Raw genomic sequence first — 17583 nt, 5'->3', positions numbered from 1 at the left:
ATTTAGCTTCTTGTGTCATCCTGCTCGGTGTGCGTGTGTATAGGATGCTTACCCATTCCATTTTCTATCGTCCTCCAGTAATTTGGAGGATACTTAGCTTACTTTCTGCCATGGTGGTAAGAATCTTAGAAATGTCTTTGCACTGTGGATTAATTTTAACTTGGTCACAAATTCAAGCCGGTTTCCGGCAAGACGCGCAGCACATTTACACGCACTTCATACAGCATGTGTCTAACAAGGAATCTAGAAAATGTAATAGTGTCACCTTGAGTGTGCTAGCCTTTGGAAGGCCTTTTCCATGCGAGTACAATCTTTAGTTCTGAAAACACTGAGATCCCGAGCCCAGTCGATTGTCGATCAGTTAAAAAAGGCAAATATCTGTCGTGAGCCGTTCCCATGATCCGACCAGCTCGAGTTTTTAGCAAACTTGTGTCCCTCATATGTTTGAGGCCTCGAGAAATTAATCATTGTTTCAATACACTTGGCAAGAAAGCTTAATTTCTTCAAGAAGTCACTACTACTGGGAGCCTGGAATGCGCAAAGAAACCCCACTCCAATAATCGATCGAAGCGGATGCAGTAAATGCCTGAAGAATCTAATTTGCAATCAAATAGTATGCAACATTAAGACATTTATTATTGAGAATAAACTTATTTTAAAAAGGTATTTTTTGGGTACATTGATGTTAGAAAATTTGACTTGTTTTTGAAAGTCTTGACAAGCCAAATTTTCTTGTTCTATTGGCAGATAATTTTGCCTCGTTCAAATAAAATACCCCTAATTTTTGTATTTGTTTTTCTTGTTTTTGATCACTGACTTTTTGCAGTGCAGTAGGGCATAAATGTGTTCCTATATAGTATTTCTCCAGCAATGATCATGTTGTGACAGAAATGATGGTATTTTGAGAGGTAATCAAGTCGGGCAGCACGGTGAAAGAGGGGTTAGTGTGTCTGCCTCACAATACGAAGGTCCTGAGTAGTCCTGGGTTCAATCCCGGGCTCGGGATCTTTCTATGTGGAGTTTGCATGTCCTCCACCTGACTGCGTGAGTACCCGGAGCTTCCTCTCACTTCCAAAGACATGCACCATGGGATAGGTTGATTGGCAACACAAAATTGGTCCTAGTGTGTGAATGTGAGTGTGAATGTTGTCTGTCTATCTGTGTTGCCCCTGCGATGAGGTAGCGACTTGTCCAGGGTGGTAGCTGAGATAGGCACTAACGCCCCCTGTGACCCCAAAAGCGAATAAGCGGTAGGAAATGGATGGATGGATCATTCAAGTCGGACATCACTGAAAGCCTAAGTGGTAAACAAACTGCACTTAAATACCAGTGCACTATAGCCCGGAAATTATAGTATATGCATTTTCAAAAAGGGCTTATTTCAACTGATTAAATGTAGTAATTTGATTTTGTTTAGTGCACACTGTGTGTCTTAACCATGACAGATCACAAAAAAGTGCAGTGCTAGTGTACCTTTGGGGTTAAAGGTCACAACACGTATGTCTCGCTGTAACTGTTGTACTGAAGTTCAACACGAGCTGTTACACAATTTTCAAAGGACTCATTAAAACGATAAAAAACTAAAAAAATGCAAACATAGAAAAATAGCAGGACGAGTTTAAAATAGAATATGGATTGATCACTTCAGTCCGCAGCTGCATCTGCGCACTGATTAACAGGAGCCAGTCCTTCAATTTCCAACCTTGAGTCGCGTTTATGTGGCATTTCAGTGCATTAACTATTCCAAATGAGCTACTCAGACTTAGTCCCCTGGATGGAATAAAAATGGTTATGAGTAAGAAATAGAACCTTACGGGTGATACCGCCTTGTTGTTTACTAATCATGCATGATGGTAGACTCTTCAGTTAAGGCAGCACTTACTATCGTCTCCCGGACACGGTTGTGGAAAAGTTGCTCCCTCACCGACACGTCATTCGTTTCCATCCTCCGACAACATAACAACAACGTCTGGCTTTAAAGCACCGGAGAAGAATTTGTCAAAACGTTAAAAACAAAAACATTTTTGCCAGGAATGCCGCGGACATCCAGCTGAGGCTGTGAGCTAGCATGATGCTACGCTCAGTCAGTTAAGAAGCCAGGGAGGCGGGGCTAAGGGGCGGGGCTTACGCGCGGGAGAGGAAGGCCACGAAAGAGCCTCAGGTAGCCTGTCAAATGTGTCTATCATCTCCATGGTTCAAAGTCTCAGTCATCTCCAATGCAGAAAGGTATGTTTTGACTTCATACTAAACATACCAGGGAAGGTAGTCTCATACTGAAAGGTCTACTGTATGTTATGCAAGCATACGAAAGCAGTACAGTATTTCACTTATGCTGCTTACATTTCTCCTAAAGCTTTTTTGTGCAATAGACTGCAGTGGTCCCCAACCACTGGACAGGGGACCAGTACCGGTCCGTGACCCATTTGCTACCGGGCCGCAGAGAAACATTAAATAATTTATAAACGAATGCATTTTCTTCGACTTAACTTTTGCCTGTCCCACGAGACACACCCATAAACTGGTTTATAGATTGATTGAGTGAATGTAGTCTGTCTATCTGTGTTGGCCCTGTGATGAGGTGGCGACTTATCCAGGGTGTACCCTGCCTTCCGCCCGAATGCAGCTGAGATAGGCTTCAGCACCCCTTGCGACCCCAACAGGGACAAGCGGTAGGAAATGGATGGATGATTGATTGAGACTTTTATTAGTAGATTGCACAGTACAGTACATATTCCGTACAATTGACCACTAAATGGTAACACCAGAATACGTTTTTCAACTTGTTTAAGTCGGGGTCCACGTTAATCAATTCATGGTAGATGTACAATAAAACTCCTCATAGGAAGTTCCATCCATCCATTTCCTACCGCTTGTCCCTATAGGAAGTTGCCATTTGTTATAACTTTGTGACATTATACAATGCACATTAATGAAAATATATAAAATAGAAATGTGACAGATTGTAGCCCCCAGCAGGTTGATGGTAGCCTGCTAGTGATCTCATTGCAAAGAAATAAGCCCATAACTCCCACTAATTCTGCATTATAGTGAGTTGTATTTTTCACGCACTTATTATTGCTGTATTTATCGGGCAAAAGTGGAAAGCTGGTCCTTGAAAATAATGTGTCAGAATATTTGTATGTAAGTTATCACAAAACTTTCTGATGCCATGAGTTCCCAGCGAGCAGACAAAAGCCATCTTTGATCTTACCAATCAAAAGGCTTGTAAAACTCCACTGTGTACGATGGGAAGCAACATGAGGGTGTCGGTTTCTTTAATCTATTGCGATCCACAGGAAGATCATGTCTTGATTTGAGATCTACAAAGCGGAGAGGAAGCAAGACCTGACCCCCCCGCCCCTCTGTTTTGTGGCCGAGGGCAACGGATGTTTACGACCCCCCCATCCTTTAGAAACAGCTGTTATCATGTAATCAGGGAAAGTCCAAATAAAAGAGGAGGCGTGCAACCTTTCGTCAGAGCATGGTGAAAGACTGTACAAAGAGTACAGCCCAGACGTTGCTCCTCATTGAGCAAAATTGAATCCTGTGTCTGGTTAATTCCTTGCTTCTTGTCTGTTTAATAGACATCATCAGTGTTTGAACCTGACATAATGCCTACATTAAACCGGTCCGTGGTGCAAAAAAGGTTGGAGACACCTGCAATAGAGCATACCTATTTGGCTTGTATAGAAGATACCCAGATTTTTACAGTACAGTATTTCAAATACTCTTTTACAATATCCACCCCTATATATGACTAGCCTTAATTTTCATGACTTGATTTTGTAAAAATATTTTCAAAGACAAAAAAAATCAACAAATAAAAATTGTTTATGATCTTTCTTTAATAACATTTTCTCTATAAGTAAAAAACGAATCAACAGCATTGCAATAAAACAGTGGTGCAATTAAGTAAGTCAGATTCTCTTGTGCATGTGAGTGACAGGCAGAAAAGCTCTTGCTTGGTGCCATGAAAATGTCTACGCCAGGTGTAAGCAACCTGCAGTTCCAGAACGCATGCAAATCTTAAAGTCTGCTTGGAGTGGCTCTCTTTGAATAGCTTTGTGTTTTTTTCTAATGCTTTTGGGGACATTTGAAGAGTTCTGTAAGTGCTAACAGTGTGTAAGGCTGTGAATGTGTACAGGTTGAGTCCTGACTGGTGTATGGATAGGCGTGAGGAAGGATTAAAAAAAAGGAAAAAAATGCACTAGAGAAATGTTGGTTTCTCGAGCATGCAATCTCTGCAGTAAAGTAATTATGAATACATTATATTCAATAAAATAAAAAAAACATAATTTAATTGTCTTTTTATAATGATTCTATTGTGATTATTAAGTAAACAACACAAACAACAAAAAACAACAAGCACTCAGCAATTACTGAAAAGTCGTAATCATTTTTAAAGTAGGACTGCATAACGTTTGCACACTACACCAGTGGTCCACTACCCTTTGGGCAGGGCTATTTAACTAAAATATTATTGGGTTCACGTTTCAAGAAAGCTTAAGATCGGGAGGGCGGACATCTCCCTTTAGCATTCTCTGTAGTGAACATTTGTTTTTGCCTATTTTCTTTATCCGAGTTACACATTTCAGGACAAAATAGCCCTTTTATGTAAAATGCAAGTGTACGCTATACTGTAAGCTGGCCTTTAGATGCAAGGATCTGCCAATGTGCTTACACTGTTCCTAAGTTCTCTATGCAACAGAAGCACTCTGGAGTTTTAAGAAATGTTCTGCAAAATAAAAGTGTCTCTCACGTTTTGAACTAAACGGGTGGCTAGTTGAATAGCCCAGCCCTAGGGGTGTCCATGCGTACTGCAGGTGGGTAGTCAACATTTTTGGGTGATAAGACTTTTTTTCCAAGTATATGTTTTCATATTCCCCACAGTTTTTCCACAAATTTAATTTATTTCAAACACACATTAACGGTGTAGTTTAAAAATGACAGGAGCATGGCCACCCTACTCAGTGTATCTTGTTTAAAATAAAAAAATGAGTAAAAAATTGTATTACTATATTCATAATCGCATTTAAGATAGCTGGTGATTGGCACTCGAGTAACCAAATAGCGATTAGTGGCATATGCTACCAGTTAGCGATTAGCGCTTGAGTTTTCAGTAGGCGATTAACACGCTAGTTAACAGCTAGCTATAAGTGGTGCTGCATTATCTAAATACGGTAGGTTGTAAATTCGAACCCCGGCCGAATCATACCAAAGACTGTAAAAATGGGACCCATTACCTCCCTGCTTGGCACTCAGCATCAAGGGTTGGAATTGGGGGTAAATTCACCAAAAATGATTCCCGGCCGCAGCCATCGCTGATGCTCACTGCTCCCCTTACTTCCCAGGGGGTGATCAGGGGTGATGGGTCAAATGCAGAGAATAATTTCGCCACACCTTGTGTGTGTGTGACACTTACGTGACACTTGTGACGGTACTTTAACTTTAACTCAACAATAAGGTACCATTAGGACCAGTTTAATATAAAACTAAGACTGTCAAAAATAATCAGTTAACTCATGACTAGTCACAAGAAATTTGCAGATAAATAATGTAAATACGCACATTATTCATTCAATTTATTCTGAGCGCACATGCTCCTTTACCTTATCTGCAGATGTACCTAAAAGTTGTGGGCTTTGATCATGTCAGTTATCAGGTCGATGCATACGTTACCGCTAATATGAATGTGGAGACTCCGACTGGGTGCAGCACGGTGGTAGAGGGGTTAGTGAGCCTGCCTCACAATACGAAGGTCCTGAGTAGTCCTAGGTTCAATCCCGGGCTCGGGATCTTTCTGTGTGGAGTTTGCATGTTCTCCCTGTGAATGCGTGGGTTCCCTCCAGGTACTCCGGCTTCCTCCCATTTCCAAAAACATGCACCTGGGGATAGGTTGATTGGCAACACTAAATTGGCCCTAGTGTGTGAATGTTGTCTGTCTATCTATGTTGGCCCTGCGATGAGGGCGACTTGTCCAGAGTGTACACCGCCTTCCGCCCGATTGTAGAGATAGGCACCAGCGCCCCCCACGACCCCAAAGGGAATTAGCGGTAGAGAATGGATGGATTGATGGACTTAGACTGGTGTGCTTGCTGGCAAATTGCGCATCAAAATACAACTTGACAGGACTTCAGAATGAGTTGTTAGCAAGTTTTGACAACATTTAGAAAATGTTTGTGTATGACATTCTGTCAATAAAATTGCTTTGATGTCAAAAGATTGGGGTCTTTTTTTAGGTCAATCTAAATTATATAAGCAAGTGATTTACTGCGATTAATCAGAATTTATTCAAAATTATAATGTTTGATTAATTTGATTGAAAATATTAATCATTTAATTTAAATTATATAAGCAAGTTATTTAATGTGATTAATCACAATTCATCAATAGTAAAAATGTTTGATTGATATGATTGAAAATATTATTCATTTGACAACACTATTTAAAACACAATTTTATACAGGCTATATAAGTAGGGGGTCCCCACTCTATCTTTCCATTCGTTTGGGGGTCCTTAGCCTGGAAAACGTTTAAGACCCCTGCACAGCACTTCTGTTGTTGTAACTGGTAAAATAAAAAAAAATAAAAAAATGGATTTAGAGTTTTAAATGTTTATAAACTGTGCAATGTTTTGCTGCTATGGATTATTTTTCCGAGAGGAAAACAGGGAAAAATGCGACAGATGCAGCTTTGATTGATTGATTGATTGAAACTTTTATTGGTAGATTGCAGAGTACAGTACATATTCTGTACAACTGACCACTAAATGGTAAAACCCAAATAAGTTTTTCAACTCGTTTAAGTCGGGATGCACGTTAATCAATGCATGGTCCAAATATACAAACCCCGTTTCCATATGAGTTGGGAAATTGTTTTAGATGTAAATATAAACGGAATACAATAATTTACAAATCCCTTTCAACCCATATTCAGTTGAATAAACTACAAAGACAATATATTTGATGTCCAGACTCAGAAACTTTATTTTTTTTTACAAATAAAAATTAACTTAGAATTTCATGGCTGCAACACATGCCAAAGTAGTTGGGAAAGGGCATGTTCACCACTGTGTTACATCACCTTTTCTTTTAACAACACTCAATAAACGTTGGGGAACTGAGGAAACTAATTGTTGAAGCTTTGAAAGTGGAATTCTTTCCCATTGTTGTTTTATGTATGGATCTTCAGTCGTTCAACAGCTGCTGTCGTGGTTTACGCTTCATAATGCGCCACACATTTTCGATGGGAGACAGGTCTGGACTGCAGGCGGGCCAAGAAAGTACCCGCACTCTTTTACTACGAAACCACGCTGTTGTAACACGTGGCTTGGCATTGTCTTGCTGAAAAAAGCAGGGGTGTACATGATAACGTTGCTTGGAGGACAACATATGTTGCTCCAAAACCTATATGGACCATTCACCATTAATGGTGCCATCACAGATGTGTAAGTTACCCATGCTTTTGGCACTAATACACCCCCAGACCATCACCGATGCTGGCTTTTGAACTTTGCGCCTATAACAATCCGGATGGTTATTTTCCTCTTTGTTACAGAGGACACCACGTCCACAGTTTCTAAATATAATTTGAAATGTGGACTCGTCAGACCACAGAACACCTTTCCACTTTGCATCAGTCCATCTTAGATGAGCTCGGGCCCAGCGAAGTCAGCGGCGTCCCTTAGTGTTGTTGATAAATGGGTTTGGCTTTGCATAGCAGACTTTTAACTTGCACTTACAGATGTAGCAACCAACTGTAGTTACTGACAGTGGTTTTATGAAGTGTTCCTGAGCCTATGTGGTGATATCCTTTACACACTGATGTCTGTTATTGATGCAGTACCGCCTGAGGGATCAACGGTCCGTAATATCATCGCTTACGTGCAGATTTTTGTCCAGATTCTCTGAACCTTTTGATGATTTTACCGACCGTAGATGATAAAATCCCTAAATTCCTTGCAATAGCTCGTTGAGAAATGTTGTTTTAAAACTGTTCGACAATTTGCTTACAAATTGGTGACCCTCGCCCCATCCTTGTTTGTGAATTACTTAGCATTTCATGGAAGCTGCTTTTATACCCAATCATGGCACCCACCTGTTCCCAATTAGCCTGTACACCTGTGGGATGTTCCAAATAAGTGTTTGATGAGAATTTCTCAAATTTATCAGTATTTATTGCCACCTTTCCCAACTTCATTGTCACGTGTTGCTGGCATCAAATTCTAAAGTTAATGATTATTTGCAAAAAAAAAAACATTTATCAGTTTGAATATCAAATATGTTGTCTTTGTAGCATATTCAACTGAATATGGGTTGAAATTGATTTGCAAATCATTGTATTCCGTTTATATTTACATGTAACACAATTTCCCAACTCATATGGAAACGGGGTTTGTATACTATCAGCATAATACAGTCATCACAGAAGTTAATCATCAGAGTATATACATTGAATTTACATTATCTACAATCTGGGGGGTGGGGTGCGGACAGGGTTGGGGCCGGGGGGTTAGGTTGAGTTACTTTCAGCATATTTCAGTCATCAACCATTATATCATCTGAAAAAGGACATTGTAACAGTGTAGGTCTCACTTCGAAGGATACTGTAAGTACAGGAGCGGTGAACATAGTGAGCTCAGAAAGTACAAGAACAAGTATATACATTTGATTATTTACATTTAATTATTTACAATCAGGGGAGGTGGTATCTGGTGGGGGGAGGGAGTAAGGCTAGGGTTGGAGCTGCCTGGAGGTGTTCTTTTAGTGCGGTTTTTAAGGAGGATAGAGATGCATTTTCTTTTACACCTGTTGGGAGTGCATTCCATATTGATGTGGCATAGAAGGAGAATGAGTTAAGACCATTGTTAGATCGGAATCTGGGTTTGACGTGGTTTTTGAAGCTCCGCCTGGTGTTGTGCCATTATGTTGTGGTTACACATAATGGCAACAAAATAATATACGCATTACATTATGAATAATAGCATTTTATATATATATACAGTAAAACAAACTGAGTACTCCAACATTTTCTCTTCTTATCAGCAATAACAATCCAGGGCCCTAAATGTTGATGTGTACCACGTGCTGAGCCCTCAACAGTTTCATTGTCATAATCCAAAGTCCAAATTCTTGCAACAACACGCAGCAACTTCAATTGTAGAAAGGACAGAAAAGGACTGGTCATCTGAAGGACTTACATATTTTGGGAAGGTAAACAACAATGAAATTATTTTGGCAAGTAGAATAAACAATTGATCTTTGTACTTGGTACTCTGATCTCATTGGAATGTACTGCTTTTTAAAAAGCGGTATGTCTTAAAACACGCTGTTCATAGAACCCTTTGTAGAATACTGTCTTATGTATTGCTTTTGTTTGTAATGAATTAAGGTAAAGAATAAGTAAATAATGCCATTATATATAAAGATGAATATATGTGTACATATTGCATGATTGGATTTCACGCATTCTATGAAACTTTGGAATTATACATGTTTTGTACTGAATGTGTTTCCTCCCCATAGGCACTCACTGAGTATGTTTACTTCTCACCTGTACAAAGGCTGATCCGCAGTGGTCACACCATGGTAAAACGTGTCATAGTAGCCTATGCCCTGTGGGCAGGAGGTGGGCTTTTTGGCCTTCACCATTTTTATCTAGGAAGAGACAGCCATGCCCTGTTATGGATGCTAACAATGGGAGGGTTTGGCATTGGTTGGCTCCGAGAGATTACACGTATTCCTGCGTACGTTGGTGAAGCCAATCAACACACAGAGGAGGAGAGGAGAAGACCTTCAACAATGGTGCCTCCACCAGTAAGCCTTGTTAGATTTGCTGGCCAGATGTGCGTTGGAATCTATTTCGGTACAGTGGCTCTGATTGGACTGAGCTCCCTCAGTTTCTTCTACTTGATGGTCCTGCCTTTATGTGTGGGTGCCGGTGTGCATTTAGTGTCCACTGTTGGCCAACAGACATCTGATCTCTCAAAAACACTCACCGCCAGTCTGATAACATCCCCAATATTCTACGGCAGCACTTTATCCCCACTTCCTATCAGCCTGGCAGCCAGTATCACAGCTGCACAACATCGCAGGTACAAGAAACCCCAGGCAGGAACACAGGAACTTGGTGAGACAAATGACAAACATTAATCAGCTGTCAGAAGAAGCATACTACAGTTTTCCACTTCGATTCATAGCACTATCATCTTCTTTTTTTAGGTCCAAGGCTTTATAGGCTGGGTCTTGCTTGGCTGGCCTTCTCTACTCCATTAGCGTATTGTGTTTTCCATAATACCACAGCCACGTTTTACTATCTGTCGGACTGTGTGGCTGCATTACTGGATTTTTTCTGGTTTCTTCCTTGGCTCAGAAGTGTGGTGGAGTACATTTTCCTAATGCCATATCGTATCCTGTGCGTCTTCACTGGAGGTGGGTACTATGAAGAGGCCCTGAAAACGATGCTGGAAATATTGGTTAAAGACTACACTCAGCGTGAGAAAGAGGCCCTGGAAGTGAGTATATTGACATAGTATAGGCTCTTGCAATGCTTTGTGAGCTGTGGTTGCAATGTTTGAAGGCAAAAGATTTTGTTTACATCGCTGAGTCGGACACGGTGCTGCGCAAGAGTGAGTAACAAAGTGGGCCGTAAAAAAAAATGTAAGGGATCGTACCAAGGCTAACTGAACCTTGTTTCAAAGGCTCGGTACATTGACAAAATATGTAGAATCTATGAAAGTGACCTGCATGAGCACCTCCACTGGACATGCAATTTAGATGACCTGCCGCGATCATTCTAACGAGTCAGTTTTTATAACAGTAAATAATTTTGGAATGTAAATCTGTAAAGGCTCACAGACAAACCAGCTTTAGGTGATTGCAAGACCTGCAAATATTCCATCGGAAATAGAAGAGTATCTTAATTTCAGAGGAATGTAAACAAAAGCCTTGATCAAACATACACAGCCATTATCACTTTTAAAATACTTTGACAATTTGGTGCTTTTTCTCTGAAAGAAATAATCATTTATTTTTTGGGCTAACATCACTCCAAGTAAACACACAACATGTTTTCTTCCCAAAATAAGGTACATTGTTTGGCAAATGCTAGCAGACAATTAAATGCTATGTGTGAAACAGTTTGACATGCTTTTATTTAAACTCACTTGTTTAAAAACGCCATATCCCGACCGACATGTCAGGTGATGGAGCAAAAAGTAACGTTTTATTTTGTAAATGAGAAAAATCTCACCACATAATTTTTTTTTTCCTGAAGCAATCGTGTGAATGATCGTGGCAGTTCTTAATGCAGCATATTTGCATCTTGTTTTACATTTTTGAAAAAAAAAAGAACAGAACACTACAGCCCACATAAACATACTTCATATCCCACAATGCATTGTTTTTTTTATATTGCGGGATTTCAAACTTTCAATCCGATAGTATAGTACAGGGGCGCTCACACTTTTTCTGCAGGCGAGCTACTTTTCAATTGACCAAGTCGAGGAGATCTACCTCATTCCTATTTATAATTTATATTTATTTATTTATGAAAGAGACATTTTTGTTAACAAGTTAATGGTGTGTAATGATAATACAAACATGTTTAACACACATAGATTCCTTTCTTTCATGAAGACAAGAATATAAGTTGGTGTATTTGATTCTGATGACTTGCATTGATTGGAATTAGACAGTGGTGCTGATAACGTCCGCATTTTCAAATGGAGGAAAAAAAAAGTCCTCCTTTCTGTACAAAACCACATGAAAGTGGTTGGATTTGGCATTTCATTTGTCCAACTTGCATACTCGTTTTTAAACACTTTGTTATGAGAGTAGCATATGTGTGTGGCCCTTTAATGTCTGGCAGCAGGTGAGTGACGTCAGTGACTGTGCGGGTGGGCAAGCAAGTGAGAAAGCGGTCGCTGAGGGCGGGGGAGAAATACATTGGCATCAAACTCCGTAGCTTGCTGGCTTGTGCACGCTAGCTTTCTGAGACTCTTATTTTGTTAGCACAGGCAGGATGAAACAGGTCTTTTATGGTGAAGACAGGAACTGTGCAGTCGGTCTTTAGAGTTTTGACAGTAGGTACGGAGTCTCTAGAAATAAAATGTGTTTCTCTGCGTCCGCCCTGTTAGTGATTTTTTTCTTAAATATGAGCTCGCAGCAGCCAGCGTCATCTCACAAGATCCTCGGGTGCCGAGAATGTCAAACAACTGACGAAAGTGAAGTCTTGGTATGATTGATGATTGCTCATTTTTATGTCTATTTTTTAATGCTTGGCTTGAGATCGACTGACATACCCTCCGAGATCGACCAGTCGATCGCGATCGACGTAATGGGCACCCCTGGTATAGTAGGATGTAGGGTTGCAACGATTAGTTGACATAAACATCCATCCATCCATCCATTTCTACCGCTTATTCCCTTTGGGGTCGCGTGGGGCGCTGGTGCCTATCTCAGCTACAATCGGGCGGAAGGCGAGGTACACCCTGGACAAGTCGCCACCTCATCGCAGGGCCAACACAGATAGACAGACAACATTCACACTCACATTCACACACTAGGGCCAATTTAGTGTTGCCAATCAACCTATCCCCAGGTGCATGTCTTTGGAAGTGGGAGGAAGCCGGAGTACCTGGAGGGAACCCACGCATTCACGGGGAGGACATGCAAACTCTACACAGAAAGATTCCGAGCCCGGGATTGAACCCTGACTACTCAGGACCTTCGTATTGTGAGGCAGATGCACTAACCCCTCTGCCACCGTGAAGTCCAACATAAACATCGATTATAGAAATTGTTCGACAAAGATTAACTACTGACGCCTAATCTCTTCATAAAATTTAAATTGATAGACTGGCAAGAATGTTCATACAATTGTTTCCCTTCAGGTAAATGATGGCGGCTAAATGATCCTAACAAAACTGGATGAAAATACTTTATGCACTAAATATCATGTTTACACTTTAAGTCTGTTGATTTATTTTTCACTGCTGTTATATACTTTGTGTACAAAAGTAAATCCATTAGTTTCTCAAACATTTCTTTATTCTAATACAGTGGAATTTACTCAAATAGGTTTTAAAAATGAGTTAAAATGAAGTTGCGCACTCAATGTAAAACTCAAACGTGTACAACAGATCATGAGCAATACAAATTTGACTAGTCGACTAATCGAAAAAATAATCGCTGACGAGTCGACTATTAGAATAATTGTTAGTTGCAGCCCTTGTATGATGGTTGTGTTTTCAATTTTTAAGCATATTTATATAGTGGAACCTCCAACGTCAAACATTCCTATCACTCATACAAGTATAGAGAAGTTGAACCCCATATACTAAAACTAAAATAAAGATATATAAATACATTATTGATCTATAGAAATTTACACCCTATAAAAATTACTTTCTGATGACAAATCACAGACTCGTAACGGAAACAGAACGCGACAGAAACAGAGCAACACAACTACTAGATGTTTTATAAGTTCAAATATTAAAGGAGAACTATAATAATTTTGTTCTACATTAAAAACCCTTCCTTGTAGTCTAAACAATACCTATTTGATTTGCTTTGGTGTACCTTTTACGTAAATGTATCTCCATAATGACCTTTTATAACCCTTATAATGAGTATGTCTGCAAAATGTTCGGTTTTGGAGATGTTCCCAGATTGCAAATGATACCACACCCCACCCTCAGAATTGATCTTTTTCATATGTACACTGTTTAATTATATATCTTGAAGTTGTCAACGCTACTTTTTGTCCAGATTCGGTACGAAAATAAACTTCATAAACATTGTATACAGTATACTGACACATTCGCCGATCAATTCAGAGAATGTCTAAAAAAAAATAAAAAATCTGCTTTTTGCTGCATTTATGTCAAAGTTAAAGTACCAATGATTGTCACACATACACTAGGTGTGGTGAAATTTGTCCTATGCATTTGATCCATCCCCTTGATCACCCCCTGGGAATTGAGGAGAGCAGTGGGCATCAGTATTGCCACGCCTGGGAATCATTTATGGTGATTTAACCCCCAATTCCAACCCTCGATGCTGAGTGCCAAACAGGGAGGCAATGGGTCTCATTTTTTGGTCTTTGGTATGACTCGGCCGGGTTTGAACTCCCAACCTACCGATCTCAGGGCGGGCATTCTAACCACTATAGGCCACTGAGTATGTTCGCATATAGCACTTTGGTGTTGTTATACACATGCCAAAACTAGTTTAAAATTATATTTTTCTTATCTTATTTTTGCTTCCACCTCGTAGTGACGTCACATTGTAGCCAGACTGCAAAACCCCGCCAAAAGAGACATCCAAAAATGCCACAATGCAGTAACCTTATGATTTGATGCTTTGGTATCCAACATTGTAACAACATTTCTTGAGTCAACAAAGACAAAATTCATCACAGGAACTCTTGTTTTGTTGTCAGCAAGTCCCATTCAAACATGTATATAGTTGCCTCATCAATATGTGTAGATTGTGTTAGATTGAGTGCTAATTATCACAACATAAATGTGAGTGGTTGTTTGTCAATATGTGCCCTGTTATTGACTGATGACCAGTCCAAGGTGTATCCCACCTCTGTCTGTTTGTCAAGTGGTATCTAAAATAAAATGCATGGATGGCTGGTTTGTACATGAAATATTTCAGAATTGTAATTATTTTCTTCTATGACTGGCTCGGAAATCTTAAGTTTCATTTTCGTGGGGGTCAATGGGGTCAATTCTAAGTGGGTTATTGGCTTCAGATGCTGATGAGCAACAGAAATTGATCAAATGAAATTGAATTGTCATATTTCTGTTACAGTTGATGTCCTTGGGATCACAAGCCTCTCTTGAAGAGATAACCCGTGGCTACAGGGAGCTGGCTAAGGTGTGGCACCCGGACCACAACCCCAGTAAGGACGCTGAGGCAATGTTCGTAAAGCTCCACGAAGCATATGAGGTTCTTCTAAGGCGCCACAGGCCGGATCGCTTCAAATAGTCACACTTCTACCTCCTTGACTGGCCCAAAAAGTTGGCTCAGGGTCTTTGTGAATATAGAAAAAAGATATGTACAGTATGGACATAATACATATTGTCACCTGACATCTTTGTACTTGACAGACAACATTGCTGCTATTATATTGGGGCTCTCTTAGTGAGAAAAACAGCTATTTGCTGACTCCTAGTGGTGATTTGGTCGTATCCCCCTTGAACTATTCTATCCCAATGCACAGTACACCATGATTTATGCGTTCTTGTTTGCTATAAAATGTTACATTTGCAAAGTTTTGTATTTTTAATTTTCAAAATGTTAAATTTATTATTGAATGAAACAGCTTAATAAAAATATTGCAATCCAACCCAAGCAATAAAATAAGCAGGCTCACCAAGCGTGTCATTGCCCTTAATGATCGATATGCGTTGGCATATGACTAGAATCGATGCGTTCGACAATCTGCTAATCAAGAGCTGTGTCGTACAATTATTCGGTCTGCGTCCATCCCAGCACGGGCCCGGAAGTTGTTTGGGGTTCCCAGGTAAAAAAAAAAAAAAAAAAAAAAAAAAAAGCAGAAGAAAATCCGAGAGATGCTGCTGTCGCTTGGGAAAACAAACAGCTATCCGGGCACTTAAAAAAGAGGGAAACAAGGAGCGGTGACCAGGTAAGAAGGCTGTTTGCGGACTTAGCTCAACGCTTGCTAACATATAACCTTTAAAGACTATTATTTGCAAGTACACGGTGTGTGTTTTTTTTCCGCCGGAGTTGATCGCGGGTGAATGCCATTTGTCGTGTCGGTCGGCTGCCATAGCAACGGCGCGCAAGAAACATTTAACATTGCATGGCAACGACTATACTGTTTTAATGTACTCGGTGCTCGAAGCTGGATGACAGCCGCATGCAACGATGTGACATGACTGGCCGCCGTTTTCACGCTGTTCGGGTATACCGAGTGGATCAAACAAGTGGGCAAATGTGGCTAAAGGGAGTGTATAATTCACAAATATGACCACGGAGTCGCCCTCCTTCGGAGATAAAGGATTGTGAGAGTGTGTGTTTCCCCCCCAGCCAACCGTGCCCTGGTGTGACTGGCGCGTCTGCATCCGAGCCTGTTGCTCTCCAAGCGGCCAAAGGCAGCACATTCATGCTCCCTTTTTTACCCTCCTCTCATTAGTCCTATGTGACGTTTAAACAAGGTTTTACATCTCCGCCAGAAATATAATACCTTGATGTAACACAATATTCAATAAGACCCTACACCATGGGTGTCAAACTCTGGCCCGCGGGCCAAAAATTGGCCCGCCGTGTAATTTAACTTGGCCCTTGAGGCAATATCAAATTAACATTAGAGCTGGCTCGCCACTCTAACACCGCATTCACCGCCAACACTCTTACTTGCCAACCCTCTCGATTTTCCCGAGAGACTCCCGAAGTTCAGTGCCCCTCCCGAAATTCATCCTGGACAACAATATTTGGGGTGGGCTTTAAAGGCACTGCCTTTGGCGTTCTCTACAACCTGTCTCCACGTCCGCTTTTCCTCTATACAAACAGTCTGCCGGCCCAGTCACATAATATATGCGGCTTATACACACACACAAGTGAATGCAATGCATACTTGGTCAACAGCCATACAGGTCACACTGAGGGTGGCCGTATAAATAACTTTAACACTGTTACAAATATGCGCCATACTGTGAACCCACACCAAACAAGAAGGACACATTTCGGGAGAACATCCGCACCGTAACACAACATAAACACAACAGAACAAATACCCAGAACTCTTTGCAGCGCTAACTCTTCCGGGACGCTACAATATACACCCCCCGCTATCACCAAACCTCGTCCACCTCAACCCCACCGCCGAATAGAAGCATTAAATTTTTATTTAAATTTTATTTGATATGCCATTGAAATTTTGTAATTATTATTATTATTTTAAACTCGATTTTGCATGTCACTATAAAGTTATATAAGCCTTGCTTGTTCAATATTCAATGCAAAACTTGTTTGGGTCCCTATTAAAAGGTTAATTTGTTCAACCTCGGCCCGCGGCTTTGTTCAGTTTTAAATTTTGGCCCACTCTGTATTTGAGTTTGACACCCCTGCCCTACACCCTCAAGGAGCCTAGCACCCAGGCGTGCCCAAAGTGGGGCCGTGGGGCCAAAATATGACTTGTCAAGTCGTTTGATTTGGTCCGCCAAAGGATGTCTTCCCAAATGTAATACAAATCCATACTAACCTTTCAAGCTCAATAGGAGTTGCCCCGATCTAATATTGATAACACATAGTGTTGTAACGATACCATCATTTTGGTACCGGTACTACAATTATTTTGATACTTTTCGGTACTTTTCGGTACTTTTCTAAATAAAGGGGACCACAAACAACGGCATTATTGTAGGGCTGGGCGATATATCAATATACCGTATTTTTCGGACTATAAGTCGCAGTTTTTTTTCATAGTTTGCTCGGGGGTGCGACTTATATTTAGGAGCGACTTATGTGTGAAATTAACAACACATTACCGTAAAATATAAAATAATATTATTTAGCTCATTCACGTAAGAGACTAGACGTATAAGAT

The 17583-nt window shown here is 40.5% G+C and overlaps 3 protein-coding genes across 4 annotated transcripts in view; 2 read left to right on the top strand and 1 right to left on the bottom strand.

Annotated features, from left to right (window-relative positions):
• The window catches only part of lmbr1l (limb development membrane protein 1-like), a 28317-nt gene extending 26206 nt beyond the window's left edge, over positions 1-2111 (bottom strand). For both annotated transcript variants that reach the window (XM_061903356.1, XM_061903357.1), the window contains exon 1: positions 1883-2111. In XM_061903356.1, the coding sequence (XP_061759340.1) occupies positions 1883-1945 (63 nt within the window). In that variant the 5' untranslated portion in view covers positions 1946-2111. The remainder of the gene's footprint in view (positions 1-1882) is intronic.
• Positions 2112-9141: 7030 nt separating this feature from the next.
• On the top strand, positions 9142-15355 carry dnajc22 (DnaJ (Hsp40) homolog, subfamily C, member 22). Its single transcript, XM_061902253.1, has 4 exons — positions 9142-9212; positions 9525-10128; positions 10221-10513; positions 14823-15355. The coding sequence occupies exons 2-4, from the start codon at positions 9585-9587 to the stop codon at positions 14997-14999; spliced, it is 1014 nt and encodes a 337-aa protein (XP_061758237.1). The 5' UTR covers positions 9142-9212; positions 9525-9584; the 3' UTR covers positions 15000-15355.
• Positions 15356-15551: 196 nt separating this feature from the next.
• The window catches only part of ikzf4 (IKAROS family zinc finger 4), an 84076-nt gene continuing 82044 nt past the window's right edge, over positions 15552-17583 (top strand). The window contains exon 1 of the mRNA XM_061903354.1: positions 15552-15660. The gene's annotated coding sequence lies outside the window, so the exon portion shown is untranslated. The remainder of the gene's footprint in view (positions 15661-17583) is intronic.

Source organism: Nerophis ophidion, linkage group LG06, assembly GCF_033978795.1.
Source record: "Nerophis ophidion isolate RoL-2023_Sa linkage group LG06, RoL_Noph_v1.0, whole genome shotgun sequence".
Lineage (NCBI taxonomy): Eukaryota > Metazoa > Chordata > Actinopteri > Syngnathiformes > Syngnathidae > Nerophis > Nerophis ophidion.
This window is presented reverse-complemented; position numbering and strand designations above follow the sequence as displayed.